The 19,474-nt window shown below is 46.4% G+C and overlaps 1 protein-coding gene across 5 annotated transcripts in view; it reads left to right on the top strand.

The window, feature by feature from the left end:
- spata6 (spermatogenesis associated 6) overlaps positions 1-19,474 on the top strand; it is a 262,544-nt gene that overhangs the window by 219,481 nt on the left and 23,589 nt on the right. For 4 of the 5 annotated variants that reach the window (XM_085982889.1, XM_085982888.1, XM_085982890.1 and 1 more), the window contains one exon: positions 16,029-16,128. In XM_085982889.1, coding sequence (XP_085839015.1) covers positions 16,029-16,128 — 100 coding nt within the window. Of the gene's footprint in view, positions 1-14,026; positions 14,176-16,028; positions 16,129-19,474 lie in introns of those variants that run through there. The other variant, XR_015077680.1, reaches the window with a different exon arrangement.

The following is a 19,474-nucleotide window of genomic DNA, read 5'->3' as shown; positions in this document are numbered from 1 at the left end:
ACATATAGGGTGGATAAAGGGGAACCAGTGGACATAGTGTATTTAGACTTCCAAAAGGCATTTGACAAGGTGCCACACAAAAGATTATTGCTTAAGATAAAAAATCACGGGATTGGGGGTAATATTCTGGCATGGATAGAGGATTGGCTATCTAACAGAAGGCAGAGAGTTGGGATAAATGGTTCATTCTCAGACTGGCAATCAGTAACTAGTGGTGTTCTGCAGGGGTCAGTGCTGGGTCCCCAACTCGTTACAATCTATATTAACGATTTGGAGGAGGGGACCAAGTGTAACATATCAAAGTTTGCAGATGATACTAAGATGGGAGGGAAAGTAGTGAGTAGGGTGGTAAATAGCGAGGAGGGTAGCCTCAGTCTGCAGGACGATTTAGATGGGTTGGTCAGATGGGCGGAACAGTGGCAAATGGAATTTAACCCGGAAAAGTGCGAGGTGATGCACTTTGGGGGGACTAACAAGGCAAGGGAATACACAATGAATGGAAAGTCCCTAGGCAAGACGGAGGGTCAGAGGGATCTGGGTGTGCAAGTACACAGATCCCTGAAGGCGGCGGAACAGGTGGATAAGGTGGTAAAAAAGGCATATGGGATACTTGCCTTCATTAGCCGAGGCATTGAATATAAGAGCAAGGAGGTTATGATGGAGCTGTATAAAACACTGGTTAGGCCACAGCTGGAATACTGTGTGCAGTTCTGGTCGCCACACTACAGGAAGGATGTGATCGCGTTAGAGAGGGTACAGAGGAGGTTCACCAGGATGTTACCAGGGCTGGAGCGCTTCAGCTATGAAGAGAGACTGGGCAGATTTGGTTTGTTTTCCTTGGAGCAGAGGAGGCTGAGGGGGGACATGATTGAGGTGTACAAAATTATGAGGGGCATAGATAGGATGGATGCTGAGGAGCTTTTTCCCTTAGTAGAGGGGTCAATAACTAGGGGGCATAGATTCAAGGTAAAGGGCGGGAGGTTTAGAGGGGATTTGAGAAAGAACTTTTTCACCCAGAGGGTGGTTGGAGTCTGGAACTCAATGCCTGAAAGGGTTGTGGAGGCAGAAACCCTCACAACATTTAAGAAGCATTTGGATGAGCACTTGAAATGCCATAGCATACAAGGCTACGGGCCAAATGCTGGAATATAGAAACATAGAAACATAGAGATAGGAACAGGAGTAGGCCATTCGGCCCTTCGAGCCTGCTCCGCCATTCAATGAGATCATGGCTGATCTTCGTCTGAGATCTTAGCTGATCTTACCAGTTCAGTACCCCGTCCCCGCCTTTTCTCCGTAACCCTTAATCCCCTTAGCCTTCAGAAATATATCCAATTCTCTCTTGAAAATATTTATTGAATTAGCCTTCACAGCCCTCTGTGGCAGGGAATTCCACAGGCTCACCACTCTTTGAGTGAAGAAATTCTTCCTCATCTCTGTTTTAAATGATTTGCCCGCTATTTTTAGACTGTGGCCCCTGGTTCTGTGCTCCCCTGCCATTGGAAACATTCTCTCTGAATTCAGCCTGTCCAGGCCTGCCATAATTTTATATGTTTCGATGAGATCCCCTCTCAATCTTCTAAACGCCAGTGAGTACAAGCCCAAACTATTCAATCTCTCCTCGTAGGTCATTCCCGCCATTCCAGGTATCAGCCTGGTGAATCGCCGCTGCACTCTTTCCATGGCAAGAACATCCTTCCGCAGATGGGGCGACCAAAACTGTACAAAATACTCCAGATGCGGTCTCACCAGCACCTTGTACAGCTGTAGTAAGGTATCCCTATTCCTATACTCGAACCCCCTTGATATGAAGGCCAACATACCATTTGCCTTCTTAATCGCCTGTTGCACCTGCATGCTCTCCTTCAGTGACTGGTGCACAAGAACACCCAGGTCCCTCTGCACTTCCCCATCTCCCAATCTATTGCCATTTAGATAATAATCTACCCTCCTGTTTTTACCCCCAAAGTGGATAACCTCGCATTTATCCACATTATAGTGCATCTGCCACGTATCCGCCCATTCCCCCAACCTGTCCAAATCGCACTGTAGCCTCCTGACATCCTCATCAGAGCCCACCCCTCCTCCTAGTTTAGTGTCGTCAGCGAATTTGGAAATATTGCATCCAATTCCCTGATCCAGATCATTTATATATATTGTGAACAGCTGGGGTCCCAGGACAGATCCTTGCGGCACCCCGCTGGTCACTGCCTGCCACTCCGAAAACGAGCCGTTTATTCCAACTCTCTGTTTTCTATCCGCCAGCCAGTTCTCTATCCACGTTAATACTTTGCCCCCAATCCCATGAGCCTTAATTTTGCATGATAATCTTTTGTGTGGAACCTTATCGAAGGCTTTCTGGAAGTCAAGGTACACCACATCCACTGGCTCTCCCCCATCTATTTTACCAGTTACTTCCTCAAAAAATTCCAGCAGATTAGTCAAACACGATTTACCCTTTGTAAATCCATGTTGACTCTGTCCGATCCTTTCCCCATTTGTCAAGTGCTCCGCTATTTTATCCTTAATAATGGACTCTAGCATTTTGCCCACAACCGATGTAAGGCTTACTGGTCTATAATTCCCTGCTTTCTCTCTACCCCCCTTTTTAAATATTGGGGTAACATTAGCTACCCTCCAATCCACGGGTACTGTTCCCGAGTCAATGGAGTTCCGGAAGATGATCCTTAGAGCATCTGCTATCTCCAGGGCCACCTCCTTAAGTACCCTAGGATGTAGTTTATCAGGCCCCGGGGATTTGTCGGCCTTCAGTCCCCTCAACTTACCCAACACCATATCCCTAGAGATACTAATTTCTGTCAGCTCCTCCCTCTCATTAGTCCCTATGTTTGCCGATATTCCTGGGAGGTTATTTGTGTCCTCCTTTGTGAATACAGAACCAAAGTATGAGTTTAATTGGTCTGCCATTTCCTTATTCTCCATTATATATTCTCCCGAATCGGACTGCAAGGACCGACTTGGGATTTTACCAGTCTTTTCCTCCTGATATACCGATAAAAGCTTTTGCAGTCTGTCTTTATGTTTGCTGCAAGTTTACTTTCGTATTCTATTTTCCCCTTCCTGATTAATCCCTTTGTCCTCTTTTGCTGTATCCTGTACTGCCCCCAATCTTCCGGTCTGGTGCTTTTTTTTGCCAGTTGATATGCCCTTTTTTTTGATTTTATGCTGTCCCTAATTTCCCTCGTTATCCACGGTTGAGCCACCTTTTTAGGTTTATTTTTATGCCAAACCGGTATAAACATGTTCTGGAATTCTTCCATTCTATCTTTGAATGCTTGCCATTGTCTATCCACTGTCAATCCCCCCAGAAACACCACCCAATCAATCTTACCCAATTCCCGTCTCATACCCTCGTAATTCCCTTTATTTAAGTTCTGGACCTTAGTCTCTGATTCAATTCCCTCACTCTCCATCTCGACTGAGAGCTCGATCATATTATGATCGCTCTGACCCAAGGGGCCTCGTACAAGAAGATTGTTGATAAGTCCCTTCTCATTGCACAATACCCAGTCTAAAATGGCCTGATCTCGAGTCGGCTCCTCGACATATTGGTCCAGATAACCGTCCCGAAAACATTCCAGGAATTCCTCCTCCTCAGAATTTTTACTAATTTGGGTAGTCCAATCAATATGTAAATTAAAGTCACCCATGATGACAGCTGTGCTCTTATCGCACGCTTCTCTAATTTCCCTTTTTATGCCTTCCCTCACCTCCATATTACTATTTGGAGGCCTATATATCACACCCACTAACGTTTTCCTCCCCTTGCTATTTCTCATTTCTACCCATACAGATTCCGTTTCATCCGAGTTAATATCCTTCCTTTCCAATGCATTAATCCCCTCCTTTACCAGCAATGCTACCCCACCTCCCCTACCTTTTTGCCGATCCTTCCTAAATATTGTATATCCCTGGATGTTAAGTTCCCAGCCTTGCCCACCCTGCAGCCACGTTTCTGTAATCCCAATCAAATCATACTTGTTTACCTCTATTTCCACAACTAATTCATCCACCTTGTTCCTAATGCTTCTAGCATTAAGATACAAAGCCTTCAGGCTTGCTTTTTTCACACTCTCATTATGAATTAGTTTGGCCCTTTGTGTTTCTCTCCTTTGCTTATTGCTTCTCACCTTTCTACCATCTATTTCTGACTTCATATGACTTCCCTCTTTTCCACTACCTAGGTTCCCATCCCCCTGCCAAATTAGTTTAAATCCTCCCGAACCGCCCTAGAAAATATTACCCCGAGGACATCGGCTCCCTCACAGTTCAGGTGTAGACCGTCCCCTTGGTACAGGTCACTCCTCCCCAAGAACTGGTTCCAATGCCTCAAGAATTTAAATCCCTCTCCCTTGCACCACTGCTCAAGCCACGTATTTAGCTTATCTATCTTACTCTCTCTAAACTTATTAGCTCGTGGCACTGGTAGCAATCCAGAGATTACTACCTTTGAGGTCCTACTTTTCAATTTAGCTCCTAACTCCCTAAATTCAGCTTGTAGGACCTCCTCCCTCTTTTTACCTACATCGTTGGTACCTACATGTACCACGACAACTGGCTGATCCCCCTCCCCCTTCAGAATGCTCTGCACCCGCTCCGAGACATCCTTGACCCTTGCACCAGGGAGGCAACATACCATCTTGGAGTCTCGGTCTCGGCCACAGAAACTCCTATCTATCCCCCTTACAATTGAATCCCCTATCACTATAGCCCTATCCCTCTTTTTCCCGCCCTTCTGTGCAGCAGAGCCAGTCATGGTGCCCTGAACCTGGCTGCTGGTGCCTTCCCCTGATAAGTCATCTCCCCCAACAGTACCCAAAACGGTAAACCTGTTTTGGAGGGAGATGACCGCAGGTGACTCCTGCACTACCTTCCTGCCTTTACCCTGCCTTTTGGTCACCCATTTACTGTCTGAGCTAGCCTTTACCTGTGGTGTGACCAACTCACTGAATGTGCTATCCACAACATCCTCAGCATCGCGTATGCTCCAGAGTGAGTCCATTCGCAGCTCCAGCGCCGCCATGCGGTCTGCTAGGAGCTGCAGCTGGACACACTTCCTGCACACATAGTTGTCAGGGACAGTGTCCCTGATTTCCCACATGGCACAGCAGAAGCATGACACGGGTCCGAGCTGCCCTTCCATGACTTAACCCTTACAATACCCTTTTATTTACTACGATTTAGCTTAATTATTGAATTCTACTTAGAATAAGTTTGTGAAAGTACTCACCAACCAGTCACCTACCTGTTTTCTGGTGTTGTATTTTCACTGCCGCCTCCTGTCCTGGAACCTTTTCCACCTAGGTTAGGCTCCTGAAATAAAATAAATTGAACCTACCTTTTCAACTTCCCCTAACCCCTAAAAGGTTAGAGGAGGTGGAAGGGTGGGAGACACTACACTGTAGTGTTTCGGGTTTAGCAACAGCTCCACCTATATAAGAGTTACTGGCCTCCTGCTCTCCCGACTGCACCAGCTGTGAAAGAAAAAGCCCGCGAAAGGTGAGCTTTTAAACTCACCAGTTACTGGCCTCCTGCTCTCCCGACTGCCCCAGCAGTTACTGGCCTCCTGCTCTCCCGACTGCCCCAGCAGTTACTGGCCTCCTGCTCTCCCGACTGCCCCAGCTGTGGTCTCGGGCCTCGCCTCTCTCCGGTTTTTATACCGGGCTCTGACTCACTGCTCCCGACTGGTCTCGGGCCTCGCTGGTCGCCGGGTTTTCTCCCGAGCTCCTCCTCGCTGCTCCCGCTGGTCCCGACTGGTCTCGGGCCTCGCCTCTCTCCGGTTTTTATACCGGGCTCTGACTCACTGCTCCCGACTGGTCTCGGGCCTCGCTGGTCGCCGGGTTTTCTCCCGAGCTCCTCCTCGCTGCTCCCGCTGGTCCCGACTGGTCTCGGGCCTCGCCTCTCTCCGGTTTTTATACCGGGCTCTGACTCACTGCTCCCGACTGGTCTCGGGCCTCGCTGGTCGCCGGGTTTTCTCCCGAGCTCCTCCTCGCTGCTCCCGCTGGTCCCGACTGGTCTCGGGCCTCGCCTCTCTCCGGTTTTTATACCGGGCTCTGACTCACTGCTCCCGACTGGTCTCGGGCCTCGCTGGTCGCCGGGTTTTCTCCCGAGCTCCTCCTCGCTGCTCCCGCTGGTCCCGACTGGTCTCGGGCCTCGCCTCTCTCCGGTTTTTATACCGGGCTCTGACTCACTGCTCCCGACTGGTCTCGGGCCTCGCTGGTCGCCGGGTTTTCTCCCGAGCTCCTCCTCGCTGCTCCCGCTGGTCCCGACTGGTCTCGGGCCTCGCCTCTCTCCGGTTTTTATACCGGGCTCTGACTCACTGCTCCCGACTGGTCTCGGGCCTCGCTGGTCGCCGGGTTTTCTCCCGAGCTCCTCCTCGCTGCTCCCGCTGGTCCCGACTGGTCTCGGGCCTCGCCTCTCTCCGGTTTTTATACCGGGCTCTGACTCACTGCTCCCGACTGGTGTCGGGCCTCGCTGGTCGCCGGGTTTTCTCCCGAGCTCCTCCTCGCTGCTCCCGCTGGTCCCGACTGGTCTCGGGCCTCGCCTCTCTCCGGTTTTTATACCGGGCTCTGACTCACTGCTCCCGACTGGTCTCGGGCCTCGCTGGTCGCCGGGTTTTCTCCCGAGCTCCTCCTCGCTGCTCCCGCTGGTCCCGACTGGTCTCGGGCCTCGCCTCTCTCCGGTTTTTATACCGGGCTCTGACTCACTGCTCCCGACTGGTCTCGGGCCTCGCTGGTTGCCGGGTTTTCTCCCGAGCTCCTCCTCGCTGCTCCCGCTGGTCCCGACTGGTCTCGGGCCTCGCCTCTCTCCGGTTTTTATACCGGGCTCTGACTCACTGCTCCCGACTGGTCTCGGGCCTCGCTGGTCACCGGGTTTTCTCCCGAGCTCCTCCTCGCTGCTCCCGCTGGTCCCGACTGGGATTAGATTAGACAGGGCTTGATGGCCGGCGCGGACACGATGGGCCGAAGGGCCTCTATCCGTGCTGTATTACTCTATGACTCTATGACATAAATAACCTGCAAGGGGACATAGACAGGCTAAGTAAGTGGGCAGAGATTTGGCAGATGGAATACAATACTGGAAAGTGTGAGGTTATGCACTTTGGCAGGAAAAATTGTAGAGCAAGTTATTATCTTAATGGCAAGAAACTGGAAAGTACTGAAGTACAAAGGGATCTGGGGGTCCTGGTGCACGAAACTCAAAAGGTTAGTATGCAGGTGCAGCAAGTGATTAAGAAGGCCAATGGAATGTTGGCTTTCATTGCTAGGGGGATAGAATATAAAAATAGGGAGGTATTGCTTCAGTTGTACAAGGTATTGGTGAGACCGCACCTGGAATACTGCATACAGTTTTGGTGTCCATACTTAAGAAAAGACATACTTGCTCTCGAGTCAGTACAAAGAAGGTTCACTCGGTTAATCCCGGGGATGAGGGGATGGACATATGAGGAGAGGTTGAGTAGATTGGGACTCTACTCATTGGAGTTCAGAAGAATGAGAGGCGATCTTATTGAAACATATAAGATTGTGAAGGGGTTGGATCGGGTGGATGCGGGGAGGATGTTCCCGATGATGGGTGAAACTAGAACTAGGGGGAATAGTCTTAGAATAAGGGGCTGCTCTTTCAAAACTGAGATGAGGAGGAATTACTTCACTCAGAGGGTGGTAGGTCCATGGAATATGCTGCCCCAAAAAGCTGTAGAAGCTACATCATTACGTAAATTTAAAACAGAAATAGACAGTTTCCTAGAAGTAAAGGGAATTAAGGGTTACGGGGAGCGGGCAGGAATTTGGACATGAGTCTAGGTTCGGATCGGACATAGCCCTGTGGGTAGCGGAGCGGGCCCAGGGGCCGTGTAGCCTGATCCTGCTCCTATTTCATGTGTCTAATTCTGTTAGATTCAGGAGATGGTTCTGTGATAGTAGATTGGCGGTTAGGATCAGATCAGCCATGATCTTATTGAATGGCGGAGCAGGCTCGAGGGGCCGATTGGCCTACTCCTGCTCCTATTTCTTATGTTCTTATGTTAACCTGAGGTGGGAGTTGAATGGCCATTGAATCAACTGATTAGTTGACAGCTTGAAATGCACTATAAAAGCTCACACCTCACAGCTGTTCACTTTCCAAGCACAGAAGCTGTTGCTTACTCCATTTGGAAGACAGATTGAGCTTTATGCAAGCTGCACGTGTTTGGAGCAAACTCTCTGTCCAGTGTCACCTCATTGGAACAACCTCTCTCACCATTGACAGATCGCTTCTGTCATCTCAACTTCACCTGCCAGCTATTCCATCAGCTTCAGTGCCCTTGAAACTATCTCACCTTGGTCCTCAGACTCCCACCACGATCAGCCCCAACACCAGCAGCACCAGGCACACCAGCAGCACCAACAACAACACCAACCTTCTCCGCAATCAACTAATGCTGCACAGGGCAGAGGGCATCAGCGCCTGAGCACATTGCTGCCAGGGATGGCCTCACCATGGCCAGATTTACTTCACTTGAAGCTGTACTCCCTGGCTGCCACATGATGCGCCAGGTTGGCACCACCCCACACCAACACCATAAAGCATCCCTACAATGTCCAAGCCATTCCTTTCACACTCATCGCCATTGCGGCGGGGGGGGGGAGGGGGGTTACCGTTATGTCTCACCATTCACTGCAACTCACTAAGCCACTTCCAAAGGTGCACTCAAATCTGTCCAAGAATGGAAAGTGTTGAAAATAAAGGTTTCAGTGTTTGACAGCACATTAACAGAAACTTTACATGAACATTGGATTAAACACCCAAGTGACTACCTTTGTGTGTTGTTAGTTGGTATGATTGCACTAGGATGTGGGGTGGCTAGTGAGATGGGGATGTGATAAGGTAGATAGAGAGGGATGGGTGGAGGTGTAAGGTAAGTTGGTGTGAGTAAGGATGTGCAGGAGTAGGGTAGGGAAGGCAGAGTGATGGGGATGTGATGAGAGGCGCAGGAGGATGAAGGTGAGTGTGGCTTTGTACTAATGTTTCGTGATCTACTGAGATCATTGAAAGGTTTGCGCCACTGCACCCAGGTCCTCCTGACCACATCCCTGTTTGTGACCTCCTCTGCAATGTGCAACCAGGCTGTGTTGGTCTCCTGGGGAGGTCTCTTCTGCCCATGGGAAGGGAAGAGGACCTCCCTGTGTGCTGTGACTCCCTCCATAAGCATATGGAGGGAGTCATGGGAGAACCTGGGTGCAGCCCTGAACCTCAGTGCCGTGTTTGTCAGTGTTTGCAGCAATTTAATGGTGTAGAACACTGAGAGCACAAATGTCAAAACATTGACATGGTCCCTTTAAGGAAACCATCTTGTGACGCGTCATAAGTTATGTCACCAGACCTGCTTTCTCTAATTGGGCCGGGAAATGCACTGGGCAGGCTTAACAAGTCCCAGCAACGTAAGTTCCTTTTAGGATGTGGGATGGAGCCAGCAGCGGTGCCGCGACCCGCCATCGACAGCGCCTGCCCCAGACCCGCCGAGGTAAGGAAAATCCCGGCCTCAGTGTCTGTTTCAATTTCTATGCCAGCCATCCTTATTCCCTCTGAGTGAAATTACAGTTTAGTGCAGAGCTTTGAACAGTTTCTGCTGTGGATTGATTATTTTAATATAATTTACTAACATTTGAATTGATTCTGCTGAGATTCTGTTACTTAGGCCCAAAAGTGAAAGCAACATGTTCTAACCCATGCTGCCAAAAATTCAGGCTAGATGTTATATATTTTTACAGCTGTCAGTATGATATCTTACAAAGTGGCTTACTGAAGATGTTTGTTTCAAAACCCTATGAGTTTGAGTTTTATTTTATCATCTGCTGACACTACAGTCTGGCAGCTACGTACGGGAATTATGTTAGCACTCAGCTTGGCCATTATATGGGACATCACATAAAATCCATGGTATCTTTCCTTATCCCTCCCATCACTCACATGGGGAGCTGGAAAGAACACATACTCTTAGCTCAATGTTGTATACATACTTAAAGTCAGCAGGAAGCCTATTGATGTCAGTGGATCTCTATAGCCCTAGGTCCATCTCATCTGTATAAAATTAGATAAATAAAAGGGAAATATAAATTCTTAAAAAAGCCCTGAAAAAGAATAGTGGTTTATCATCTCTACTGACTAAATGTGGAAAGCACTTAAAATGTTTGAATATTCTTGCAGCTTAACATATTTTAAAAAGAATATTTATATTGGATTATGGATATGTTTTAAATTCAAATTATTATACAGAGCAGCTAGTACACATAGCAAACAGATGCATCACAAAAGACTGGCAGCTATGTCCTTCAGGACTCGGGTCAGTAGTGGTGCTACCGAGCCACTTTTGGTGATGGACATTGAAGTCCCCCACCCAGAGTACAATCTGTGCCCTTGCTACTCTCAGTGCTTCTTCCAAGTGGTGTTCAACATGGAGGAGCACTGATTCATCAGCTGAGGGAGGGCGGTAGGTGATAATCAGCAGGAGAATTCCTTGCCCATGCTTGAAGCCATGAGACTTCATGGGGTCCGGAGTCAATGTTGACGACTCCCAGGACCACTCCTTCCCGACTGTATACCACTGTGCCGCCACCCCTGGTGGATCTGTCCTGCTGGTGGGACAGGACGTATCCAGGGAATGACAATGTCAGGCTGTTGCTTGACTAGTCTGTGGGACAGTTCTCCCAATTTTGGCAGAAATCCCCAGATGTTGGTGAGGAGGACTTTTCAGGGTCGACTGGGCTGAGTGTGCCATTGTCATGTCCGTAGCCGGTGCCGCGATTGATGCCGGATTTTATTCTTATTGTTTCTCGTAGCAGTTTGTTACAACTGAGTGGCTTGCTAGGCCATTTCACAGGACAGTTAAGAGTCAACCACATTGCTGTTGGTCTGGTGTCACATATAGGCCAGACCAGATAAGGATGGCAGATTTCTTTCCCTAAAGGACATTAGTGAACCAGACAGGTTTTTACGACAATCCGATAGTTTCATGGTCACCGTTGCTGATATTAGCTTTTTATTCCAGATTTATTTAATGAACTGAATTTAAATTCCCCAGCTGCTGTGGTGGGCTTTGAACTCACTTCTCCGGATCATTTGTTCAGGCCTCTGGATTACTAGTCCAGTAACATAACCCAGGTTTCCAACAGCAGTGCCCTGGAGTTCAATCGTTCATTCCAGGAGACACCCGGACAATCTGGGAGGGTTGGCAACCCTAGATCTAACCGAAATGTCACGTTGACTTTGAAAATCTTAACTTGCAAGAAACAAAGTTTCAATGTGCTTGCTTTATACAATAGCGCAGACTAGTGGATAGGAATGGCAAATGGCTGAACCATCATTCTCTATTTGTCGAATAAAAGAATAGTTCCAGTGGAGACTTGTTCCATGAAATAGATTGGACAGCCAAAAATATTGCATGCAACGGGATTGACTATATGTTATTAGAAATGTAACAGGACATGGAGGGCCTTTGATACAACAAAAATTTGCACACATCAGCGGTTCATACAAAGAGCTTGACTGGTTTTCCCAGATACTTTTACTTTCAACAAACACCATTAACATCTGCTTCCAATAAAACATTGGTTCCGTGCTTCTTGGTCTAACAACTCTTGGATACAAGAAACATTTCAGACATCTAATCATTAATGCTTAATTTCCAGGTGGAGCTTTTTGTTAGCAGTAGTTGAGATTTCATTGCAGTACCTTGACAATGCATCCTATGGGACACTCAGTGAAAGATGTTTACAACCAACCAAGTGCAGTTAGGTCAGGGTGGGAACAAAATCCCTTTTTATTATTATCAAAGTAAATAGCCATCCCTTTCACAAAGCTGAGGATAAGAAAAGCTAAATATTTCATATCATGCCTGACTATTAAAATATTTTTATATATATACACTTTATATTACATGTAGTCAGTATATGTCTGATATTTAGGAATTGAATAGGGGGTTTCCTGCAGTGTATAGCTAAACAAAAGCAGTTTTGAATCTGCCTAGCAGCCAGGTGTTAAAGACTAGTATTATTGTTGAGAATATTTTTTAGCAAATGCCATCACTAGTGCACCAGCCAGAACTGAGGCTGTGCAATAAAGCTTATGTGGTAGCAGTCAACACTTTCACTGGTTGTGCCTCCTAAAAATACTTTTTCTCCTCTTCCCTAGTCTGCCAAAGATCCAAAAACAACTGCCTATTGATCATTAATGACATTGGCAGGAACACATAAATGCAAACTACTTTCTGTCAATACTTTAAGTAAATGCTGTGATTTATTGGGAAATTACCATTTTATTTTAAAAATGAGAAGAAAATTATTTCACGGACATGTCAAGAATTTATTGGAACCCTTTCATCAGCAAACTTTATAAAGTTGAACACAAATATGCTGTCAAAATAAATTGTTAATATCTTATTTCAAGAATTTTTTCTCTCAAAAAATTCAAAACACAGTCTTGAGGGAAATTTTTCAGGGGGGTCGAGTGGGAACATTTTTTTTGACAGCAGATAGGGAACCCGCTGTCAACCCGCCTCCATGCTAGTCTCCCAGATGCCAGGTCGCTGAACAGACCAGACACCAAGCAGCGGCGGGGGGGTGGGGGGGAGGATTTAGATTATTAACAGCCTGTTGACAGGCATTTAAAACTGTTTTAAGCTCACCTTTAGATTTTTAGAGTTCGCCAATGGCTTCCCTGCTGCTCGGGGATCATGTCAGGTAAGGAGGTCGGGTGTTGTGTCAGCGTGTGATGATTTCTTTACTTGACAGCTGCAAATGGTCTATAAAAGCTCTCATTTCATAGGTGTTCACTTTCCAAGGTTAGAAGCTGTTGCTTACTGCATTTGGAAAACAGATTGAGCTTTATGCAGCTTGCAAGTGTCAAATCACTTTTGTCATCTCGACCTCACCTGCCATCAGCATCGGTGGCCTTGAAAAAAGCTCACCTTGGTCCTCAGAATCCCACCATGATCAGCCACAACGCCAGCTGAACCAACAACAGCACCAACGTTCTCCGCAATCAGCTGGTGCTGCACATTACACAGGGCATCAGCACCCAACCACATTGCTGCCCGGGACGCCAGGGATGGCCTTACCATAGCCAGATTTACTTCACTTGATGTTGTACACCTTGGCTGCCACATGATGTGCCAGGTTGACACCACCTCACACCAACACCACAAGCATCCCTACAATGTCCATGCCATTCCTTTCACACTCATCGCCACCATTGCGGGGGGTACCGTTATGTCTCACCATTCACTGCAACTCACTAAGCCACTTCCAAAGGTGCACACAAATCTGCCCAAGAACGCAAAGAATTGAAAATAAAGATTTCAATGTTTGACAGCACATTAACAGAAACTTCACATGAACATTGGCTAAAACACCCAAGTGCCTACTCTTGTGTGTTGTTACTTGGTATGATTGGACTAGGATGAGGGTGAGTGTGAGGGGAGGCTAGTGAGATGGGGAAGTGATAATGTAGATAGAGAGGGATGGGTGCAGGTGCAAGGTAAGTTGGTGTGAGTAAGGATGTGCAGGAGTAGGGTAGGGAAGGCAGAGTGATGGGAATGTGATGAGTGGCACGGCAGGATGAGGTTGTGTGTGGCTTTGCAGTAACATTTCGTGATCTACTGAAACCATTGAAAGGTTTGCGCCACTGTAGCCTAGTCTTCCTAACGACATCCCTGCTTGTGTCCTCCTGTGCAATGTGCAACAAGGCTGTGTTGATCTCCTGGGGAGGTGTCTCCTGCCCATGGGAAGGGAAGAGGACCTCTCTGCGTGCTGTGGCTGTCTCCATCAGACCCGCTTCCTTCAATTGGCCGGAAAATGCACTGGGCGGACTTAACAAGCCCAATCAGCGTAAAATTCATTTCACAGAGCGGGCTTAAATGGGCAGTGGGGTCACCCCGCCACCGACCTCGGTAGGCAAAATCGCGGCCTTAGTAATGAAAACTGACACTGGTGTCTACTGTCTAGTCTTACTTATGTTTTTCTTGCAGCAAGTTTGAAACGCACATCCCTAAAATTCCTGGATTTTGAGTAATGTGATTTCAGTGCAACGGACCAGAGTGGCAGAACCCATTTCCGCATGAAGCAGATGTATTTGTCATCGAATCTAGACAGTGTTTTAGCAGGCATTTCAACTCTGGTGGGTTGAACCTGATTCTGTCTTCACTCGACAGCCACACACCTATTCTCAGTGGATAGCTATCTGGAGAGAGAATTCTTGCTGATGTTCTCCTTCCAATCCTCAAGATTTGGCGTTATGGAGAGGAAATCTTGATGCCTACTGGATGTCTGCATGTGTGTGGGTGTTTGTGTGTGTGTGTGTGGATATTGGGAGAATAGAGCATTGAGGATCTGTTTATGACGCGTTCCTGAGGTTGAATAGCCTGCCGACACTCATTGTTTAAGCTCTCACATGAAGATTTGCCGCTTGGACAGGACAGGTGTAATTTCAGTGTAATGGGAGCAGAGGCGCAGGAGCTGTTTCCGCATGAAACAAACATACTTACCATGCAAGAACTATAAGTGGGCCACAAAGTGCTGTATCCAAATGGCAGTTGATCCAAGAGATTGAATGTTGTTGAGTGCAGCAGACCAGCATGGGAACAACTTCAAATAAAATGTAAAAGTTTTGCACTTAGACCAGACTGCGCTACTAGGATATATTTAAATTGAATAATTATTTAAATACTATCCCTTGCCAATTTTTTCAACTTTGGACAGGGCTCCACCCACAGCACGTAGCGCACCTTTATAAACTGGGCACATTGGGAATCCTGGGGCCTGACCTGCTCAAGTATCCATCTTAGGTAGTATAATGTTGCACAGTTGTTATGAAGAGGTGTTTTTGTGTATTTTGTTGCACTTTACTGCATGCATAAGTTATTTTTTCTGGATCATGTGCCATTTTTGGGGGTTTCTTTCCCACCAGTGCTTTCTTTCATACTTCTTGGTTGCTGCTCCCATTTAAATAACACCATACCAAGTGGTGAGAATAGGAATTCCTTTGGGGTCCCAATGATGTTACATGATTCAGCTAAGGAAATCATAAGAAATGCCTTTCCAATGTCACAACCCCAGGATCTGCATTTTTACAACCTGCCTGGACATATCAGATGAGACGGGAAGCAGCCACAACACCTTAATTGTGCAGCAACCACAATGCCCAAATTATTTGACAGAGAGGAAACATTAGGTGGATACATCTTAGGAAAATGGGGCTATTTTTTGTGTTAATAGCTGTTACCCCAATGAGAAACTCTATAACCGTTTGCTGAATGTGTTTAAAAGGGCAATGATGCTTCAAATGCAACCTCCACAAAGGTGTGGCATTTCCCAACTTAAATTTGTGCCTGGTTGATGGACTGAAAGAAATGTGAGCAAAATTGAGTACAGTTATCTTCACCTTCCCCCATATACCATCAAACTTCATCCTCATTTGGAGCCAGGTATAAGAGAGCTGGCTAATTGTAACGGCTCAGTCGGCAACCTTCCTGCATGCAGCTTCTACCTGTGCTTTTACTGGAGGGTGACCTTCAGCTCCAAATAGGGGCATCATTCTTTGGGTGCAGGTGCAGCTGTACCATGGACCAGCTCAAGCCCATTTTTGCCATAATCAGAAAATCAGACCCAAGTGCATAGTGTTAGTGCATAATCCACACTTAAATTGAAGAACAAGCATATTTTGCTTTTGCTTTTCAGAAAATGGGCTTATTTATTTAATTGTTTTTTTCCAAGGCATCAGCTTAAATCCTATTGTTTTTCTGCACAAGATCATACACAGATCAGTGCAAAGGTGCTATCTTTTTTTTAAAAACTTGGGCTTTTTCCTTTACAGTACCATTTTACACCTCTTGTGTTTCGTTCTTCCTCATGGTATTTTGACTTTTTTGAATGATTTTGACAGCCATCTCTATCAACATCTTCCCATTTTTGTGAATTTTGCTCTTGTTACTAGTGATATATGAAGCATTCACATTGCTTTGTGTAATTTAGATTTAATCCAGAACCCTCTACACCAACAAAATGGGAGGAGATCCATCAGCGAGTAATAAAAGTTTTGAAGACAAACAGTGCAAGACAAAGGCTGAAATTTGTAAGTACTGTAATAATTTGATTTATATAGATTTAAAAACTATGGGGGAAATTTTTTGGGAGGTCAGCGGACGAGTTTGGTTGTGGGTCGAGTGTGAATTTTTTTTTTTTTACAGCAGGTAGGGAACCCGCTGTCAACCCGTCGCCACGCTAGTTTCCCAGATGTCGGGTCTGTTATCACTGAACAGACCCAACACCAAGCGGCGGGGGAGACAATTTAAATAATTAAGAGCTTGTTCACAGGCACTCAAAAACTATTTTAAGCTCACCTTTAAATTTTACGAGTTCACACACAGGTTCCCCAATGCTTGGGGATTACATCAGGTAAGCAGGTCAGGAGTTGTGTCGCCATGGGGTCACTTCTCAACTTGGCAGCTGCAAATGTGCTATAAAAGCTCCCATTTCAAAGCTGTTCACTTTCTAAGGTCAGAAGCTGTTGCTTACTGCATTTGGAAGACAGATTGAGCTTTATGCAGCTTGCAAGTGTTTGGAGCAACCTCTGTATCTAGTGCCACCTCATTGGAACAACCTCTCTCACCATTGACAGGTCGCTTCTGCCATCTCAACTTCACCTGCCACCTATTCCATCAGCATCAGTGCCCTTGAAACTATCTCACCTTGGTCCTCAGAATCCCGCCACGATCAGCCCCAACACCAGCAGCACCAGGCACACCAGCAGCACCAACAGCAACACCAACCTTCTCCGCAATCAACTGATGCTGCACAGGACACGGCATCAGCACCTGAGCACATTGCTGCCAGGGATGGCCTCCCCATGGCCATAGAAACATAGAAGATAGGAGCATGAGTAGGCCATTCGGCCCCACAAGCCTGTTCTGCCATTTAATGAGATCATGGCTGATCATCCAAATTCAGTATCCTGTCTCTGCTTTCTCCCCATATCCCTTGATCCCTTTAGCCTTAAGAAATATATCTAACTCCTTCTTGAATATATTTAATAAGTTGGCCTCAACTGCCTTCTGTGGTAGAGAATTCCACAGGTTCACCACTCTCTGGGTGAAGAAATTCCTCCTCACCTCAGTCCTAAATGGCTTACCCCTTATCCTTAGACTGTGACACCTGGTTCTGGACTCCCCCGCCATCAGGAACATTCTTCCTGCATCTAGTCTGTCTAGTCCTGTTAGAATTTTATAAGTTTCAATGAGATCCCCTCTCATTCTTCTAAACTCTAGCTGGGTGGGCGTGTGTGCTGTGAGGAGGATGCAGAGAAACTCCAGTATGATTTGGATAGGTTGGGTGATTGGGCAGATGCATGGCAGATGCAGTATAATGTGGATAAATGCGAGGTTATCCACTTTGGTGGCAAAAACAGGAAGGCAGATTATTATCTGAATGGCAATAGATTGGGAGAAGGGGAAGTGCAACGAGACCTGGGTGTCCTTGTGCACCAGTCGCTGAAGGTAAGCATGCAGGTGCAGCAGGCGGTTAAGAAGGCAAATTGCATGTTGGCCTTTGTAGCGAGAGGATTCGAGTACAGGAACAAGGATGTCTTGCTGCAGTTGTACAGGGCCTTGGTGAGACCACACCTTGAGTATTGTGTGCAGTTTTGGTCACCTTATCTGAGGAAGGATGTTCTTGCCATGGAGGGAATGCAGCGAAGATTCACCAGACTGATACCTGGGATGGCCGGTATGACGTATGAGGAGAGATTGGGTCGATTGGGCTTATACTCGCTGGAGTTTAGAAGAATGAGAGGGGATCTCATTGAAACTTATAAAATTCTAACAGGGCTAGACAGACTAGATGCAGAAAGGATGTTCCCGATGGAGGGGGAGTCCAGAACCAGGGGTCACAGTCTAAAGATAAGGGGTAAGCCATTTAGGACAGAGATGAGGAGGAATTTCTTCACCCAGAGAGTGGTGAACCTGTGGAATTCTCTACCACAGAAGGCAGTTGAGGCCAATTCATTAAATATATTCAAGAAGGAGTTAGATATATTTCTTAAGGCTGAAGGGGAGAAGGCAGGGACAGGGTACTGAGTTTGGATGATCAGCCATGATCTCATTGAATGGCGGAGCAGGCTCGAGGGGCCGAATGGCCTACTCCTGCTCCTATCTTCTATGTGTTTATATATATTGCTACCTCCATCTCTTTCGTCATCCAGGGAGCTCTGACTTTGGTTGCCCTACCTTTCCCCTTCGTGGGAATGTACCTCGATTATACCCGAACCATCTCCAATTTAAAGGCAGCCCATTGTTCAATTACAGTTTTGCCTGCCAGTCTTTGATTCCAATTTACCTGGGCCAGATCCATTCTCAACCCAGTGAAATTGGCCTTCCTCCAATTAAGTATTTTTACTCTAGATTGCTCCCTGTCCTTTCCATAGCTAATCTAAACTTTATGATACTGTGATCACTGTTCCTTAAATGTTCCCCTACTGACACTTGCTCCACTTGACCCATCTTATTTACCAGAACCAGATCCAGCAATGCCTCCTTCCTCGTTGGGCCGGAAACATACTGATCAAGAAAGTTCTCCTGAACACACTTCAGAAATTCTTCCCCCTCTCTACCCTTTACACTATTACTATCCCAGTCTATATTAGGATAGTTGAAATCCCCCGTTATCACTACTCTATAGCCCTTGCACCTCTCTGTAATTTCCTTGCAAATTTGCTCTTCTTTATCCTTCCCACTAGTTGGTGGCCTATAGAGTACACCTAGTAGTGTAATGGCTCCTCTATTGTTTCTTAACTCTAACCAAACTCCACCCAAACTGATTCTACTTCTTGATTTTCGGAGCTAAGATCCTTTCTCTCTATTGGCCCAGAAATTCGGGTCTCCACGGTTGAGTACGCACGGGGTACTCACCCGTAGGCCTAATGGAAGTGCCGGTTTCCTGCATGCACGGGAAACCGGCACTTCTGTTCCTCTGAACGAAGAGGTTCAGAGGTCGAACGCTTGCGCAGAAGGGGCTGCGCTGTGCGCATCGAACTTCGTTTTTTTTAATAAGTTTTCCCGGGACGGTAAGCCTGCAGGAGTTAGAAATATAAAAAGCAGTCGTAAGGCCTGCTTTTTAAAAGGTAAATGGTGAATTAATTAAAATTAAAACATTTTTTCCACAGGTTTATTATTTTTAAATACTTTAAAGCAAGGTAAGTTTATTTTTAGCCCTGTTAGAAAATAAATTATTTTTTTCAAAAATTTAAATTATTGTTTAAAATAGTTATTTCATGTAATTTATAGTTTATTTAAAAAATGTGATTTAAAAAAAAAAAAAAATTATTTGAAGATTTAGTGCTATTTTGGGGCCGTAGTACTTATAAGTCTTGACAGCACTTCCTGTCAGACTTATGAATGGAGCATTCCCTGCTCCGATTGGCTCCC

The sequence above is a fragment of the Somniosus microcephalus genome, chromosome 3 (assembly GCF_052327205.1).
Source record: "Somniosus microcephalus isolate GS21.2 chromosome 3, FLI_Smic_1.0, whole genome shotgun sequence".
NCBI classification, from domain to species: Eukaryota; Metazoa; Chordata; class Chondrichthyes; order Squaliformes; family Somniosidae; genus Somniosus; species Somniosus microcephalus.
Note: the sequence above shows the minus strand (reverse complement) of the source record. Positions and strands in the feature narration are given on the sequence as shown.